Raw genomic sequence first — 17,678 nt, 5'->3', positions numbered from 1 at the left:
ACTTTATATTCTATTAGTTATTTGTCTTCTTAGAATTGGTAAGCTACGTAAACATAAAATGACTTACCTTCTTCAGCTTCTGAATCCATCAAGTAATGAAATGATGGTAGGTGATATATTGATGTTTTCTTCATTATTTCTTGAAAACTAGATAGATAATACATTAAAATATCAAATGGTAATAATTCAAAATATGTATGGAGTGCTTTTATATTTTCTTAATAAAGTTTAACTTCAAATACAGCAGACAAAATTATATTAAAATATCATATATTAACGAAGCGTGACTTAAGAAAGACCATCTAAACACTATCTAGAACAAATTAAAATGAGAACAAAGGCTTCTGAGTCAGAAATTTTAAAAAGCTACTACAGAAAGAAAACATATTCTTCACCAGAGACTACCTCAGTTGTAACAAAGAAAGGCATCATCTTCATATTGACTAGTAAGACTGCAATCCTAAAATTTAAGAGGCGATTAAAACATTGAAAGTTCACTTGTTACCATCAATGCATCATTAGCACCTATGCAATGTCAAACAGCCTCATTGCCAGATAATCTTTCGAGCAGCATCTACCTTAAGGAGTCCATACCATCACAGCCGATATATTTAAAACTGAAGAAACTATTTATGCCTCTTGAATAGAGCAGATTATCTGAATAAATTTAACAGTTATTCAAACTTTAGAAAATAACGATTTGATATTTTACTTCTCAATCTGGGGTAAAGTAACAATTGCAGTACCATGAATTAATATAGCACTCCTTTCTTCCGAGAATCCCAAAGCACATTTTACAGCCACCACATTTTCTTTTACAGCATACTTCAGCAAGTTAGAAGACATTATTTTCCCTACAGTTTGCAAATCAGGAAAACCAAGGTTAAATTATGTCATTGAGGCTACACAGCTAAAACGATAGCAAAAGTGGTCACATGTTTTGCTCCCAATTTAGATCTCTTCCATTAAAGAAAGACGTGTCTGCCTTAAGGCTGATATTTAAATGGAAAGCCTGGACATACCTAAAGGAGTTAGCTGAGTTTCTAGAAGGTTAAAATGTATCATCCACAATTTTTGTTTTTGCTGCTGGGACCTCTGGTAGTGACTGAAAGGCTAGCATCGCAGCACAGTTTACTACTATACACACTCGCTACCACTGGTAACGAGTCCAGGCAGAAGGGATTAGGATTCTGACAGCTGCAGCTCCCACGCCTCTGGTTATACAGCAGTGAGATGGCAATGCCCGTAACTAAGGGGGCAGAAGGCTAGGAATATCCCACATGAGTGTCTCGTGAACAGAGCTAAAGGTGAATACAACCCACTCCCGGAAGTGAGTGAAGACTTTTTGGAGGAAGTGATCCAGCTTTTAACTTGGATGCCAAGAGTTATTCTAAGACTCCGTGGCTATGACATTCTAGGAAACGAATGCTACATATTTTTCATGTCACCTATCTGCAAGGGAACACTGTCTTTAGACTCCAACAACCATACTAGAATGTCTGTAGCATTGCTCTGCACCCAGAAATCAAACTACCATGATTCCTTTATATTCAGACTGAATGGGCAGGCTCCGAACATAGATCCATCTGTGCACCTGCCCAAGTGCATGTACATGTGCCTCTCAGAGGACATACACATTTCCCATGCCACTGGAAAGATCCCTGATAGAAAGTTACAGAGTTAAGATAAAGCAATATTGGAAAGTTAAACTTAGGAGTGTGACTACAGGTCCACAATGTATACACAGATGAATCAAGATCACTTTAATGTATTGGAAAGGGCTAGGAGTTGGGAAGCCTGATTTTAGTTATTCCTGCCTATAATTAGATTGTGATTTTAAGCCATTTACTTAGTATGTTTCTTGGTTTCATCATCTATAGAACAAGTATATATCGGCAGGGTGCCTTAGCCTTTGGGAGGCCAAGGCAGGAGGACCACTCAGCCCAGGAAATGGAGGCTGCAGTGAGCCGTGGTCACACCACCAAACTCCCGCCTGGGTAGCAGAGCAAGACCCTGTCTCAAAAAAATATGTATTTTAAAAATGATACAAAAGTCATATAACATATATTTGTGGGGTGAATATTATAGGTAAAAACATTCTGGAAAGTTCAAAATCCTAAGCAATGTGAACTATTATTCATAGGCAGTTAACTTGGGGCAGAGGATACTCTTTCTTTGGGGCTTTTTTAAAAACAAAATAAATGACGAATAAAAACCATTGTCTTTTTTAAGGATTTTTTTGAAAGATCATGCAATCCTCACTGTTAGATCTCTTAAGAGGCAGAAGCCCTCAATCAAGCATCTTAACCAACATGACTGTTTAACAAATACATACAGACTTCTGCCTCCAGCTGTAAGTAGCTTATAGCAAACCTCAGCTTCTATTAAGAATGAGAAAAATAGATTTTTAAACACACACACACCCCACACAAACATGCCTCTGTTATAAAGTATCAGAGAGCTGTCAAGGCAGCCAAGAATTCCAGGCATTGCTGTTTCCTGAGGAAGCCAAAGAGAAGACCGCATGTAAGGATAGCAGCGGAGCATCAGGCAATCTCACAGAACTGTGGAGACAAAAGAAGAGTGTTTGTGGCTGCCAAGACAGTCAGATTTGTGGGCCCAAGATCCCAGAAAAAAGGGAGAGAGAAGCCTGACACTTAGTGCTGACCATTCAGTCGAAGAATTGACTGATTAAGCTGTTTAGGGCAAGAGGCTAATTTTTGAAGCATTCAGTGGCAAAAGCAGATCCAAGCGCAAAAGAAGAAACATCAGGGCACTCCTGGAAAGTGACTTTCCTGGAATACAGGTGAAACTAGAAGCTGGAGTCTTACAGAAAAACCTGCAAACTAGCCTTCAATCTACTTTGTCCTCGCTGGCTGCACTGAGGTGATCTTCCCCTCTGCTGCCTGTCCAAATACATTCTGGAATCCTCTCTAGAGGAAGATACAGGGTACCTATAATTTTTCCCATAGACTGTCCAACATTCAGTTAAAATTTACCCATGCATACCAAGAAACAGACAATAGAAATAAACTCATAGGTGACTTAGATATTGGAGTTATTCGACAGACTTTAAAGTAACTGTGATTAAGATACTCAAAAACAGATGACAAGAAGTACACCAGGGAACTGGAATCTATAAAAATGAGTCAAATTGAAAAAAAAAGAGTCAAATAAAACTGAAAAATAACAATCAATGAAATAAAATACTCAATATATGGGTTTAACAGCAAGTATAGATAAAGCTAAACAAAATATTAATGAGCTGGAAGATAATCGAAAAGGCGTATGATGGTCATCATCCTAAATAAGCTCTAGGTACACCAACTTGATGTGAATAATAAAGAATTTGTTCAGCTGCTGATTATTTTAAACAGGCAACCTCTTTCATAAGTAAAATAGCACCCTGGAATTTTGAGTTAGAAGATTTTGGTTCAGGTGAGAAGTTTTACCTACTACATGGGTGAATTTGGCAAAACTGGTTAATGTCTCTAAACGTGTTTCTCCCCTTGTAAAAGCATTATGTCTTGGTCACAGGGTTAAGAGAAAAAGAAGATACAATATCAAACTCTCATATAAATAGTGTTACAGAACAGGTTTCTCATGGTCCTGACCATCCATTTCCCCTTCTGCTTGCCCTGGACTTTGGTTCTTTCCCCTTCTGGCAGGATGCAATGCAGATGAAGTAATCACCCAGTATAGACCACTCAGGCAAGATAGCACCCTAGGGGTTGGCTGAACACAGGACTGAATGACTTCATGGTGCACAACTGCTTCATCAGCTCAGACTGGCCAGACTGTTGAGTAAGAGAGAAGTAATGTTTTAGCTTATTCAGACCATTGTATATGAGCATCTTTTGTTACAGTAGCTTATCCTTTCCCAAAGCTAACGCAGTGAAAAACAAATGTAAATATCTACTAAAGGCATCAAATTAAATTTGTTAGCAAGACGGTTATTCTACCTGCAAATATATATGCAGAAAACTCCCAGTGACAAGTAATTCTGAGAAATGAGAAAAACACGAAAAAGTTAATTTTCCCCTCCCCTTGCCTCCAAAAATGTTCTGCTCCAAGTACCTCCAGAGAAAAGAAGCATGAAGAAAAGATTTGAGTTTATGTGGAAATCATTGTTGACTTTAGAAGGAGCTGCTAGAGAAGAATGATGGATGCAGAAGACGTATTTGAAATTAGGAAAAAATAGTGTGCAAAGAAAAGCAGCTGCTGTAGTCCAAGTACTGGAGAAGTTTGGCTGGCCAAGTCAATATAAATGAGAGCCTAAAAAACAACATATCTAGGAGTCGTTCAAAGACTGCTGGAGATTATCTATTTGGATTTTGTTTTCATTGGTGAAGATTTTCAATTTGAAGGCTGAAGGAAAAAGTCAGGAAAGATGGAAATACTAAAGATGCCAAAAGGACACAGACTTGGGAAGGTAGCTCTGAAGGCAGAGGACCCACGCTCAAAGTAATTGGTAGTACTCTCCTCCAATCATTCTTAACTCGAAGCAAATAGGAGCTTGGGGGTTGTTCTTGGGAGAGGTCTCCACAGGAGCAGTCTTAAAATAACCTTCTTTGTCCACTCTGAACAAACACTGTGTCAACAACAATCATCCCCTGCAGGCCACTCCTAAAGCTGACCCAACTACACCAGTTCAACTCCAGCCCCGAGCCTCCAAATCCATTTACACAGAAGTCAGCTTCTGACAAGTGAAGTCTGGTTTAAAAGCCAAACATAACGGTACAGAGGTTCCCATACACTTACTGTTCACAGGTAGAATGATGCACCCCATTTAGGTTTCCTAATTGTTTGCTAAAACCACAGCAAACATATTCAAATATGTTCCAGCAGTGAGGCTCCCTCCTGCTATGCTTTTAAGTGGAACCTGAGGGAAAATGCAAAGCCGTGGGCAGCAGGGCTAAACAGTTTGTAAAACTGCCACTATTGTGGAATTAGAAACATGCACGTATTTCTTCTCAGCTACGTCTGAATGTCAGAGGGAATGCCTATTGAGAGTGAGTGCTGATCAATAGAAATCTTTTTCGTTTTTTTAACATGTGGCCAGGAAGGATCAGACATTGTAAGATAATGAAAACATGAAAAGACAAAGCCTGTGAATACAAGATAATATGCAATGATACTTGAAATATTCAGCTAAAAAATACTAGAAAAGTAAAGCATTAAAAAACAAATGTCACATTTAGCATTTGTGTTTTTAGGAACCACACATTAAATACAAAGACCGTGCAAACAGTTCATTTTATTAAGTCTTCGTGACAAATTCATTACAAATGGCTGTCATAACTAATTATAGAGGATACATATTTTTTAATTAGGTTTTCCTTTTTCTTCCCCTCGCACGTCTTAGTTTCCTTCTTTTCTTCCCAAACACAGATCTGGCGGTCACGAGGACCATCTTCTCTTTCCCTCCATCGTCATCACTATCACTAGAGCTGCTGGTGGTCGCACCTCCATTCTTCACGGGAGCTTCCTTCACTGAGTTCTGCGAATCTGAAGCACTGGTTTTTGGCTCTTTCGCAGCTGTTCTCCTTTGTACATTCATTAAAGATGAACTTTCAGCATCTTCACTTGAAGATCCATCAGATGATTCTGAGAGGCAGGTCTCCCCCAAAAATCCACCGCATGTATTCTTTCCTTTAGAATCTGAAAGCCTCTTTCTTTTCAGGCTTGATGACTCTTCTAATGTATTTGTTATGCCTCTCTTCTGGGTTTTTCCTTTTGCCTTATCAAGTAGCTCAAATTCTTTCTCCATGGCAACAGAAACTGCTTCTATTTCGCTGGCTGCTGCTTCTTTCTCTTTCCTTAGCATACATGTCACAGCTCTGTTTAGTCTCTGGCTCTTAATACGTTTAGCATCTTCTTTCTCCTGTTGTGCTAATCTAAAGAAGGAATCGATTCGGAGCTGTGTCTAAAAAAATAACAAAAGAATAATAATAATAAATCAGACAAGTAAGTCAAGTTTCTAAACCAAATCAACAAGCTCAACCTTGATCACTCACATTGGATTACTATGTCAGAGAATATTAATTCATTATCTCCCAAAACCCAGTTCTCTCCCAGTGAATTACTGACAGTAATTTTCACTTTCTAAATCATACCTAAAGCAGTACTTGTACCATCTCTGTCAACTAAGTCTTTAGTCCACATCTCAAATGAGAAATCTCTTCCTAAGATATTCAAAGAGCGTTAAATATTTTTCTGTAGCTAAACATTTCATCTTCCTCAGGAGCAACACGACCTCGTGGGGCCTGTTTCTAAGTCCTACTATATCTTTCTTTTAAAAACATTATCATCATACAATACCTTTGAGAGGCAAGTTCACAGTATATATTAGCAACTGTAAGAAATATTCATGCCTTTTATTCAGCAAATTCACTTTTAAGAAGATATTCTTTGGCCGGGCATGGTGGCTCACGCCTGTAACCCCAGCACTCTGGGAGGCCGAGGTGGGTGGATCACGAGGTCAGATCGAGACCATTCTGGCTAACACGGTGAAACCCCGTCTCTACTAAAAAATTACAAAACATTAGCCAGGCGTGGTGGCGGGCGCCTGTAGTCCCAGCTACTCGGGAGGCTGAGGCAGGAGAATGGCGTGAACCCGGGAGGCGGAGCTTGCAGTGAGCCGAGATCGCACCACTGCACTCCAGCCTGGGGAACAGAGAGAGACTCCGTCTCAGAAAAAAAAAATATGGGTGAAGCTATATGCCTAATGTTCATCACAGCATTACTATAAAAAACTTGAAAATTAAAGGTCCAACAAGTAAACTGAACTAATTATTTAAATCTCTTTCATGAAATATAATCTAGTCATCTGGAATTAAGAAAACCACACAATACATAGAAGAAAATATGCTAATAAGTTGGGGGGAGGATTAGATCTATTAAGTTACATTTAGTATGGTCACAAATAAATGCAAGAAAATTTTTTAACCTAAATGTTAACAACTGTATTAGAGGAGGTAACTAATGAGTAGTTTTAATTCATTTTCTTCATTTTCTAATTTTGGAAAAATAAACACATTAAGTTTTAGAATGAAAAGGGAGATAAATATTACAACAAAATTTATCTGAAATTAAGAAATCACCAGACACTAAGCCAAACAGCTTTCCTTTTTGGTTGGTTTATAATGTTTCCAGTAGATAGTCATCCAAAAAACAAAGAGAAACTCATAGAAATGCTGTCTTAGTTTTGTTCATGTTTTTCAAAATTATCCAAGCCTAATGAAAATGGGTTTAATTTCAATATATTATCACAAAAGCTACACTCTCATTTCTGCTAAGTGGTTTATTTGTATGTATGTTTTGTGGGTTGTTTCTAGTGTGGGCGAAAGCTTGTTTTGTGAGTCAGAACATACTCACAGATAAAGCAAGAAGTAGGTACCTAGAGGAACTAAAGGTCATACAAAAGGGCTCCTTCCCCACAAAAACCTCTCCTACTGATACATAATAATGACTGAACTTCTACCTTTCAAGATTCATTTATAGAATTTAAAAATATTAGTACTTATAAAAACTTAAATGATCAGAATTGCTTTGAAGTCTTCCTTTCATTAAAAAATGAAAGTAACTCCCAAGGGGTAATGTATTTAGTCAGAAACACCTTAGTGTGAAATCAGTTATTAGACTGGTTTTTTCGAAGAAAAAAATGAATATGAAAGGACTCCAAAGTTCAGCCCTAAGAGTGATCATAGAAAATGAAGCCAAAGTCTAACTTTTTCTATTTTCTTCTCATCGCTCATCTAAATTATCCTAATTTCAAAATGTCTGCTCTATGCCCCAAAATAAAAGAGTTAACTGGTCTTTAACAGCTGTCAACCACAGCCTACCCTTCATCCTGAACTTAGGAGAAGGGTCCACCATGATTACCTGCTGGGCATCGAGTTGCTTTAATACAGGAAACAGAGATTCATCTGTCTTCGTTCTGTTCCAGCCAAAATACCGCTGACAAAATATGCATGCAGTTAAGACTTATAAATATTTTGAAAGATATTTAAACAAGTGACAAATAAAAAGGTCCAAAGAACCCATTCTTGATTCCATTCCCCGTATCTCCTAAGATTTTCCTATTTATAAAGATTAGAGTGCTAAAAGAAATTACTAACAAAATAAATGACTCCAGCATAATCATCTGGCACTATGTTCTTTTCAATTCCATAAAATAAAACATACTTAGCTCTCACTTTAGGACATCAAAGACTTGTGACTATGAAAAAAGGTTAACTGGAATAAAAACAAGCTTCAGATATCTTGCCTATTTCATTAAGAGAAAAAAATCAAACGTAGTTGGATTAATTCTAGTGCAAGTTTTGAAACATCTATCCGAATGATTACTTAAATATACACGGAAAGGACAACCAGTAATAAAAACGACAAGATTAGTCATCTTTCTTTCTTTCAGAATCAATAATATTTAAGTATGTGGTTATATCTATGAATGCTTATCACTGCTTATTCAAACAAAGACCCTCTTTAAAACTAAGGAGAGGGGCCAGATGCAGTGGCTTGTGCTACTTAGGAGGCTGAGGCAGAAGGATCCCTTGAGCCCAGGAAGTGGTGGCTGCAGTGAGCTATGATTGCACCACTGCACTCCAGGCTGGGTGACAGAGTGATACACTGTTCCTTTAAAACAAACAAACAAACAAAAAACAACAACTGAGGAGAGGGAAGAAAGAGTGAAAAGGAGAGCGGGATATTAAGAAAATGGGATTAACGGGATATAAGAAAAAAATGATCCAAGTTTCTCTTCCATAAGTTTTAAACCAAACACATATTTGACAAGGTGTTTCCTTCTCTTTTAAGCAAAGGATATTCTCTAATTTTGTCGAGATCAGGTTTCCCCCACAGAAAGGATCCCTTCGAGTCATCCACCACGGGTTTGAGGTAGGCCTCGGCAACAGCTGGGTTAGGAAAGCCAGGGGTGAGTTGCAATGTCCGTAATTTTTTTTTCACTTTGGTGTCATGAGGATTAGGTCTTATCTTTGGATTTTTTTGAGCTTCATGCCACCATTCTCTGTAAAATAAAGGAAACAATTACTTACACAGCAATAAGACACTATAGTTCATACACTATGGATGAAGAACTAAACTTAGAACATGTAAACTCAAGTTCGAACTCAAATTGTATGCTATATAGAATATTTCATTAATTTTAGTACTATTAGCCACAATGTATAATGATGGCAAACATTTATGGAAGTCTTCCTCTGTGCTTGGCACTGTGTTAAATATTTCACATGCCCCATCATCACACAAGCCATGCCCTATCGTTACCCTCACCTCACAGAGGAGGGAACTGAACTCAAAAATAAGTAACTGGCTCAAGATTTCACAGCTGGAATTGGTACAGTCTTACTCTAGAGCCCACACTCATAATTATACCACAGAAGTTACAACTTCTCTGGGTCTCTTTCTCAGCAGTAAAATGGAAGTAATGTATCTGTATTATTTACCTCAAATCAAATACAATAATGGATTGAAGAATATTTAATAAAATGTAAATATGCCTAGAAAATGTTCAATTTGTTTTAAAAATCTGTAAAAACAGATACATGTATCTGTTTTTAAAATTTAACATTTTATATATATAAATACATATGTATGTAAAACAAATAAATATATACAAAAACAGAGATAATAGAACTCTACTTAAAGTACGATTCCAGTTTTGGAAAAAACACATATATGAGAAAAGTAAACAGATATTTAAAATAAATAACACTAACAACTATTATTTCGCTGTGTGCTAGGCAATATTCTACGTGAGAACACAGTCATTCATTTTCTTCTTTATATTTTATTCATTTTTCAATGTTTTCCATTCTAAGCCTAAATCGGCCGGATAAAGACAGCGACACACTCTTGGACCCTCCTCCCATCACGAAGGGGGTCCCTGTGGCCTCCTCTTGAGCAGGGCGGCCATGGCTGACCAGTGTGACTCAAGCCGTGCCAGGCCTAGGGGCCCTCGCCACTTCCTGTCCCCTGGACCTCCTGCTCTTGGCTCCAACATGCTACGAGGAAGCCAAGCTCACCAAGTGTCCATCCGGGCCCCGAGGCCGAAGCCACCTCATCAGCCCCGCGAGCCATCTTAAGGGGTCCTAGCCCAGCTGAGCTGTCCTAGCCGACATGGAACAGAGACAAGACACCCCCACCAGGCCTGAGCGAGCTTCAGAGGCATGAGCAAAATCAGTGACTACTGCTGTGTGAAGCCACTAAGGCTGAAGGTAGTTAGTAATGCAGTGACGGCTGACCAGAAACATTTACACAATTAGGAAAAAATAAATGCCATCAAAGTTACTAACATAATCCTCACCAATCCATGTACTCAATGGAACCTGAAAAAACGCCTGCAGCTCAGGCTCCCCCGCTTCACAAGCTTGCTAGTGCAGCATTAGGAACCCACTCAGACCGGCTGTCAGGGCCAGGGTCCGCCTCACCGATGCAGGAGTGCCATCTAGCGTTGGAAATTACTAATTGCGGTCTTCAAAGTATTATAGCAACAAAATGCAAAAAGGAAAAAATAATTTTTCTTCATTACTTTTACAACATTCTTTCCAGGAGTGCACTGAGAGAATACCGATAATTCTCCTCTACTTTACTTGCAGATTTTCGTTTTTGAAACTGTAATCATGACTGCCCGTTAGAATCAGTGCACTTGTGAGCTCATCAAGCCAAAGCTATGGTTACTCCTTCAAGCAGGAGGGCCTGGCACTTCACATAAAGATGAAAGGAGGAAGGTGTCTGTCAATCAGCTGAGCTGGGGGAGTGGAGGCAACTGTGATGAAACTGAAGGATTCATGCCCGGTCCAAGGCCTTGGGGTAGGGGAGGGGAACTGATGTTGCTCCATGCCAGCTATTTTGGGGCTATCCAGAAATTTAGGCCCAGTATTTTCAGATCTCCTTTTTCCCCCAACAGAATCCATAATTTTGTGTAAAATCTCCCAAAGTTAAATGTTGGTAGCCAATTGAAAATTAAAGCTCAAGAGAAGAATACACCGTGTAGTCCAAACCAAATGTGAGTACAGCTGAATTCAACCTGCAGGCCCAATGCAGCCCCACTCTAAGAATGATTCACCAGCCAGGGTGCCCTCAGAAGAGGAGAACAGAAAACAAAGTGAGGCCACATTCTGATTTTACTGGTTTCCCACCATCCTTCCTGCTCTTTACTCTGTATTCATCCTAAATGTCCTGAGCCAGGCAGAGCGAAGGCTGCTCCTATCTGGCATCAACGAGCTGGAGGACCAAAGGCAGAAACTGCTCAAATATGAAAATGATTCAGCAGGCAACAAACGAGCAAAAACTGCTGAACAAAGAAAAGTGGAACAGCATAAACAGGTCATTCACTAAATCAGAAACACAAACCATCTATGAACATAAAAAATTCACCCTCAATAGTTATCAAGAAACCAAATGGAAAAGTCAGATACTATTTCACTTATTCTAAAATAATCATTAGATAAGAACCCGAAGATTAAGGACACTCAAATCAATGTCTGTTAATACCTTTCTAAAAATAGAAATAACAAAAGACACTTGATTAAACTAGCCCGGACAGACGCAAAAAGAGACTACCTGTAGCCATTAAAAACAATATAAATCTATATCATCGTTGATAATAGGTCTTGTTCTAATACCAAATGGGTTACAGGTAAAATAAAAAGTATATAGCATCATCCCATTCTTGTAAAAAAATATCATACACACACTCAAATGAGTATACATATATATGCAATGGATATGCATATATATGTGTGAAGAGAAGTCTAAAATTACATAAACAAATTGTAAACTGTAATCATCTTTTTAATACATATTTATAATTTTCTATGATGTATTTACTTTATTTGTATAATAAAGTTATTTGTAGGTTTTCAAGTTATTTACCTACCATGATGTATGTCTACCTCATAACTCATTCCCAGTATATAAATTTCCTCAACAATAAGAAAATCAGAAAAAGATAAATGAAGAAAGTATAAAATACAACACATTGGTGAGTGTGCTATGACTGGAAGACTGCAATCACTACAACAGTTTCGCCGTTCATTTCAGTGATTCCAGTCACTGACTCTTCAGGTCAGAGTATCCTAGCATCTTTCAAACACAGGATATGTAACTGGAGAGAACACTCAAGGATCATTAAATCAGCCACCACCAAACAGCATCTCACGACATAGTCATGGTTAAAAGATGCCACCACAATCTTGTGAATACACTAAAAACCAATGAACTGTACACTTTAAATCGGTGAACTCTGTGGTATGTGACTATATTTCAATTTTTCAAAAAGATGCCATCAAGGACAAAGAAAAAACTACTTTCCCAGACATACTCATAACTCCTACCATCTCAGAATCTTCAAAATGATAAATGTACCCCGAGTATAGCACGACTCTGGGTTCTGGATGGAGCAAGACTTCACCACTGAACACGTCACGGGATTCACATGGTGAGAAACAGGACACGGAGTGCTGGATGTAACATTCCTGGCATTATATTTCCAAGTCGCTTCCTGGCTGACCTCTCTCAGGACACCAAACACACAGACAAGTACAATTTGCTTTGCTTCTCCATCACCTCCAAGTATATGGGGGGAGTCCTTGAGGGTATGGCCTATGCCTTACTCATCTCTCCTTTCCCCAGGGCCAGCACAGTGTCTGACACATCATAGCTGCTATATAAGTATGTCAATGAATGAAAAGGCAACTTCTACATTCCTGTGAAATCCACAGGACTGGCTTTGTACCCTTGAACTAGGATAAGCCCAGCACCACTAAGAACTGACTCTGATTTCATCATCTCTAGAAAATGGAAAACAACCAATACTTTCTGCTGCTTTCTCAGTGAACCATTGTTCACATGTTACAGCATGACAGTTCATGCTGTAAATAATAGTTCTATTTGCTTATTTGGGTATTTACACAATTATCCAAATTAAAGAAATAAAAGACCTTACGAGAATTTTAGGAGAGGTTCCAGGCCATGCCCAGGGAATTCATTGAGAATTTCCATGGCGGTTACACAACCCACAGTTGGTATTCCTTCGGTATAATCACTTCCAAGCAAATAAGCCAAATTTATTAACTTATTCCGGTCCAATCCTAAAGAGTAACAATATTTTTTAATTTTTATCAAGATTTCTTATATGACATTTATAAACATTTTATTATATAAATCATGTTTGTGTGTATATATCTATATCCAACCACCAAAAATATCTTATTATTTGAAAATAAATTATTTTATTCAACGGCATTCTGTTAATATTTTTAAAGTTTCATCCATTCTCATAGCTTTAAATACCCTCTATACGCTGACCCCCAAAGTTAGCTATCTAGCCTGGGTCTCTCTGAACCACAGTCACATATATTCAACTATCAACTCAACACCTCCACTGGGTATCCAATGAGCATCCCCAATTTATCATATCCAAACCTGAACACTTCGTTTCTCCTCCTCCACTGTGCTCCCTCCTTGTCTTACTGAAGGCAGGTCCACTCGACCAGCTGCTCAGTATCTGGAATCCTCCTCGACTTCATTCTTCTCCCACCCCACATTCAATCTGCCTGCATACCCTAGCACACCAGACCCTGGTGGGTTTCAGCTTCTTCCTATTCTCTAAGATTAACCCTTGCCATTTCCTCCCTCCTCCTCTCACACTGGCCTCCTTGCTTCCCTAGAACACAGCCCACAAGCTTCTGCCTCAGCCCCTTTCACTCACTAGTCCCGAGGTATCTATCTACAGTGCTTGCTTCCTATTTCCTGCACATCCCTGCCTTGAAGTTACATGAGTAAAGCCTTTCCCAACAACTCTCTGAAACAGCACCTGCACTCTCGATGCCTGAAGCGCACTCTCGATGCCTGAAGCTCACTCTCTCCTCTCCTTTACTGTTACATTTTTCTATATGGCACTTACCACCAACTGTCAAATTATGATTTATGTATCTGCTTATCATCTGTTTCTCCTACTATTTTACTCTCTGTTCTTTCCCTCTTGTTAAGAACAACTGGCATATAGGAGTCACCAAACATACATTTGTTGGATGAACAGAAGACGATCAGTGCCAGAAACCCGAATACAGGCCCAGGCGCGGCCTGCTTCCCCTCTCCACCACCTTTTGTTCACTGTGGAGATCTCGGGTAACTAGTCAAAGTTTAACTAAGTCAGTTGATTAACTACCTAAACATACTAGGACTTTAATTCCTTAATTCAAATGTTTAAAATCCTATTCCTCTATATAAGCCAAAGATCACTCGTATGAAAATTTGCATAGACCTGCAATTTCCATCAGTGCATCAAACTAGTTCCTTGGAAAGAAAACTTCCTAGGACAAACTCTGAAGGTAAGTGTCAGAAAGTAATCAAAAAGACTCTGAAGTCTTACCCAATTGATTGTGAAAGTCCACATATTGATAATATTCTACAAACTTGTTTTTATTAAAAAAGTTTCTATAGACATGCCGCGCTCCAAACAGCCAGATATCACTGTCATCAGTGATGGTTCCGGAAGTCTGATCAGTCAGGTCCAGGATGGCGCACTGCGCCTCTGCTTCCATGGGAGCCTGGATGTAGGGAATGCCGAACAAGCGCAGGAGTTCCTGCAGAGTGAGGGGTACACAGTGACGCCCAGGGAAGGGCACCGCCAGGCCCTGAGCACAGGGGGAGCAGTGCCTACCACTTCATGTAATACATTCATTCCTGCAGAGTTAGGGACACACAGTGACCCCCAGGGAAGGGCATCACCAGGCCCTGAGCACCAGGGGGCACAGTGCATACCCCCTTCATGCAGTGCATTCCCCCAGGGGTCTGAGGAAGGTGGTAAAGGAAACCCAAGCTGCCTGCACCCACCTGGCTTTCCAGGAACATCTGTCCGGTGACAGTAGCAGCGATCCGTTCTTGCTGCTGTTTTTGAGCTTTCAGTGAATTCTGCTGTGCTAAGAGGTTGCTCTCCAGAGTTTCCAACTCCTCCTATAAAATGTTTTTTCATTTATAGATTTATATTAATAATCCAAATGAGTTTTGTTTACAAAAAGCCTGCATTTAGTCTGACTGAAATTACCAATAAGCTCTTTCTCCTTAGGAAGTACTCCACTGGATGTCTAACCAAGACTCTGTAATATCTTTAGAGATTCATCACTAAACCACATGGAAAACGGAGTCTATCCCAGCCAGTAACCTACACAAAAATGAAGCCATCAGCAACCACAAGTTGTACTGCAAATAGCTACTAAATACTCATCCACCAACTCCTTAAAACTCAAAACCTACTTAACCTGGCTTCCTCAGCAAGAAGTCAAAACACAATGTTACGGTATTACCAAATTAATATCTTGCCATTCATGGAGCGAATCTTCCGCATCTTCCTCAGCTTCCTGTGGCTCACCATCCACGTCGTCCCTCTCAGAGTTGTCCCTCAGGAGGCTCTCGGACTCAGCAGGGGCTTCTCCCTCCCTAGTTCCTACCAGTTCCTCTTCGCCTTGTTCTGAGGGAGGTTTGGAAGTTTCAGGGAATTCTGCTTGAAGTTCCTCATCACTAATCACACTTTGCACTTCAATGAAACTTCCTGTACCAAAATTAAAAGGTCACTTCATCTACAACCAAAACATTAAAATGATCCTGCAATCATCAAGAGCTTTCTGGAGGAACCTGAAAAATGCTACATCCTAAAAAGGAAAGATATGACTATAACAGAATACATGTAACAGTAGCATTATTAATAAATAAATGTAATCACAAACGCCTGTAACTTCAAAACAAGCCTTTTCAATTAGGTAAACTGGCACTGTCTTTGAAAGTAGGAAACTCTCTTAAGATTTGTATATTCGCTTTATATAAATATGTTCTAAGTTAACTGACATTGTTTTAAAAATTCAAAAAGGAGAATTATCAAAGTATATAAACAATCATGGAAGTTGCTCAGTATGTTTTTATGCTATTCACACAGCACAGAATAAAGCTGTGACTAAGAAATAGTTCTTCCTCTTCCACTTCCCTTCTCTCCTCTCTTACTGTCTTTCCTTCTCCTTAAAATATATTTCATGGTTGCCTTCCTTCCCTGTAGGTGGAGAGGGCTGGCAAGGCCTGTCCAGCTGGGTTTAAGGAGACAATCGGAACAGAGGAGGGGGCTCTCAGGGACTGGGAGCTGGCACCAAGGACACAGCTGAAGCAAAGAAGAGAGCAGGGCCAAGGAGGAGGCCAGTGGGAGGGGGAGATGGTTACATATCCAGGGAGAATAAGCAGATGTAAATGTATTGAGGATAAGGGGAGCAATGTTTCTCATTGTTAGGGAAACTATAAAGAAGCAGGAGGCTAGACTGAACCCCATGGAATTGCAGATGTCAGTATAAACTCATGGATTTTAGTACAGATAGACATAGAAATAAATATAGATGTGTGTGTGCATGTATATGTATACATAAATATACTTCCTGGCACTGTTGCTGAAAGGGCCTGAGACAGTTATACCTCAGGATCCATAAGCACACTCACATCCAGCTTGTGGTGTCTAAACCCCATGCTCCACTGAAAGGAACCAGAGCTCCCTGGTGAAATGGCTGGTTCCAGGACCAGGGCAGAGAAAGTACAACATATGCCTGAAACAGCTTGGCCAGAAAGCAAGGAAAAGCTCAAAATATAATGAAAAAACTGCTGAAAGCCATTAGAAGGAGCCCCAATGGCCAAAGCTGTGATAATTTGAGTAACAAAGTAAATTATGACAGTATTGGATTATAACTCACTAAATAGGAATACAGGAGTCTACACTGATTAAAAATAATAAAAATAAATGGGGAGAAGGAAAAGATCTTCCTCATAGGAGGATGTCAAGTAATAATATATAAGGAATGATGGAGTTAGAAAAACCATCATTTGGCAACCAACGTAGTAACAAATTATTCAGGTAAACATCAATGGATGCTAACAAGTGGGTGGAAGTCTGTTCAGGAACAGCATATTTATATAGCTCCAAAAATTCCTTTTCCACAAAATACTTATTAATTACAAAAGGGAAATAGTAACATTTGAATGAAGAAAACTAGCAGATACCAGGAACAAATTGTGTGTGTGTGTGTGTGTGTGTGTGTGTGTGTGGTTGATTCTCTTATTCAAAGTGGCCATCATGTATGAAGTCTCTGTGAACACTAAATTAGCCAATACCGAGTCATTGCTCCTAAACATATCTATGTGCATACACACACATATGCATATATAACATATATATGAACACATTTCATATATATTATCTTAAATCCTAAAAAACCACCATCTTAATAGATTCCATTTATTTTATAAACAAGAAACAAAGTTCAAGAAACAAATTAGTGACCTGTGTGAAGCTGCCACGCTAACAGGTGCCAGAATAGGGATTCAAATCTGGTCCAACTGGCCTGGGGCCGGAGCTTCTTGCTCTCTCTCCATTGCATAATCCCCTACTGTCCCCACCCTCTGGTCATCTCTCTCAGAACACGGGAACCAGGCAGAGTGTCACCTTGCTTAACCTCAGCAGGGGACAGTGTGGCAACTCAAGCTTTTCCCCAACTCTGCAAATGTCCACAAATGACCACAAAGACATTGCGGTGAGTACTGATTTTGGAGTTATAAATAAATTTTAGTGATCAGGCAATTTTGCAAATATGGAATCTACAAATAATGAGGATCAACGGTAT

The 17,678-nt window shown here is 39.3% G+C and overlaps 2 protein-coding genes across 2 annotated transcripts in view; both read right to left on the bottom strand.

Annotated features, from left to right (window-relative positions):
- LOC100980413 (putative methyltransferase-like protein 21E) overlaps positions 1–4,969 on the bottom strand; it is a 32,351-nt gene extending 27,382 nt beyond the window's left edge. The window contains exon 1 of the mRNA XM_055096985.2: positions 68–4,969. Within this exon, the coding sequence (XP_054952960.1) occupies positions 68–164 (97 nt within the window). The 5' untranslated portion in view covers positions 165–4,969. The remainder of the gene's footprint in view (positions 1–67) is intronic.
- Positions 4,970–5,237: 268 nt separating this feature from the next.
- The window catches only part of ERCC5 (ERCC excision repair 5, endonuclease), a 31,701-nt gene continuing 19,260 nt past the window's right edge, over positions 5,238–17,678 (bottom strand). Inside the window, exons 9-15 of the mRNA XM_014347484.5 lie at positions 15,333–15,577; positions 14,863–14,982; positions 14,399–14,612; positions 12,971–13,115; positions 8,828–9,028; positions 7,885–7,969; positions 5,238–5,926 (exon numbers count right to left, since the gene is read on the bottom strand). Coding sequence (XP_014202970.1) covers positions 5,330–5,926; positions 7,885–7,969; positions 8,828–9,028; positions 12,971–13,115; positions 14,399–14,612; positions 14,863–14,982; positions 15,333–15,577 — 1,607 coding nt within the window. The 3' untranslated portion in view covers positions 5,238–5,329. The remainder of the gene's footprint in view (positions 5,927–7,884; positions 7,970–8,827; positions 9,029–12,970; positions 13,116–14,398; positions 14,613–14,862; positions 14,983–15,332; positions 15,578–17,678) is intronic.

The sequence above is a fragment of the Pan paniscus genome, chromosome 14 (genome assembly GCF_029289425.2).
Source record: "Pan paniscus chromosome 14, NHGRI_mPanPan1-v2.0_pri, whole genome shotgun sequence".
NCBI classification, from domain to species: Eukaryota; Metazoa; Chordata; class Mammalia; order Primates; family Hominidae; genus Pan; species Pan paniscus.
Note: the sequence above shows the minus strand (reverse complement) of the source record. Positions and strands in the feature narration are given on the sequence as shown.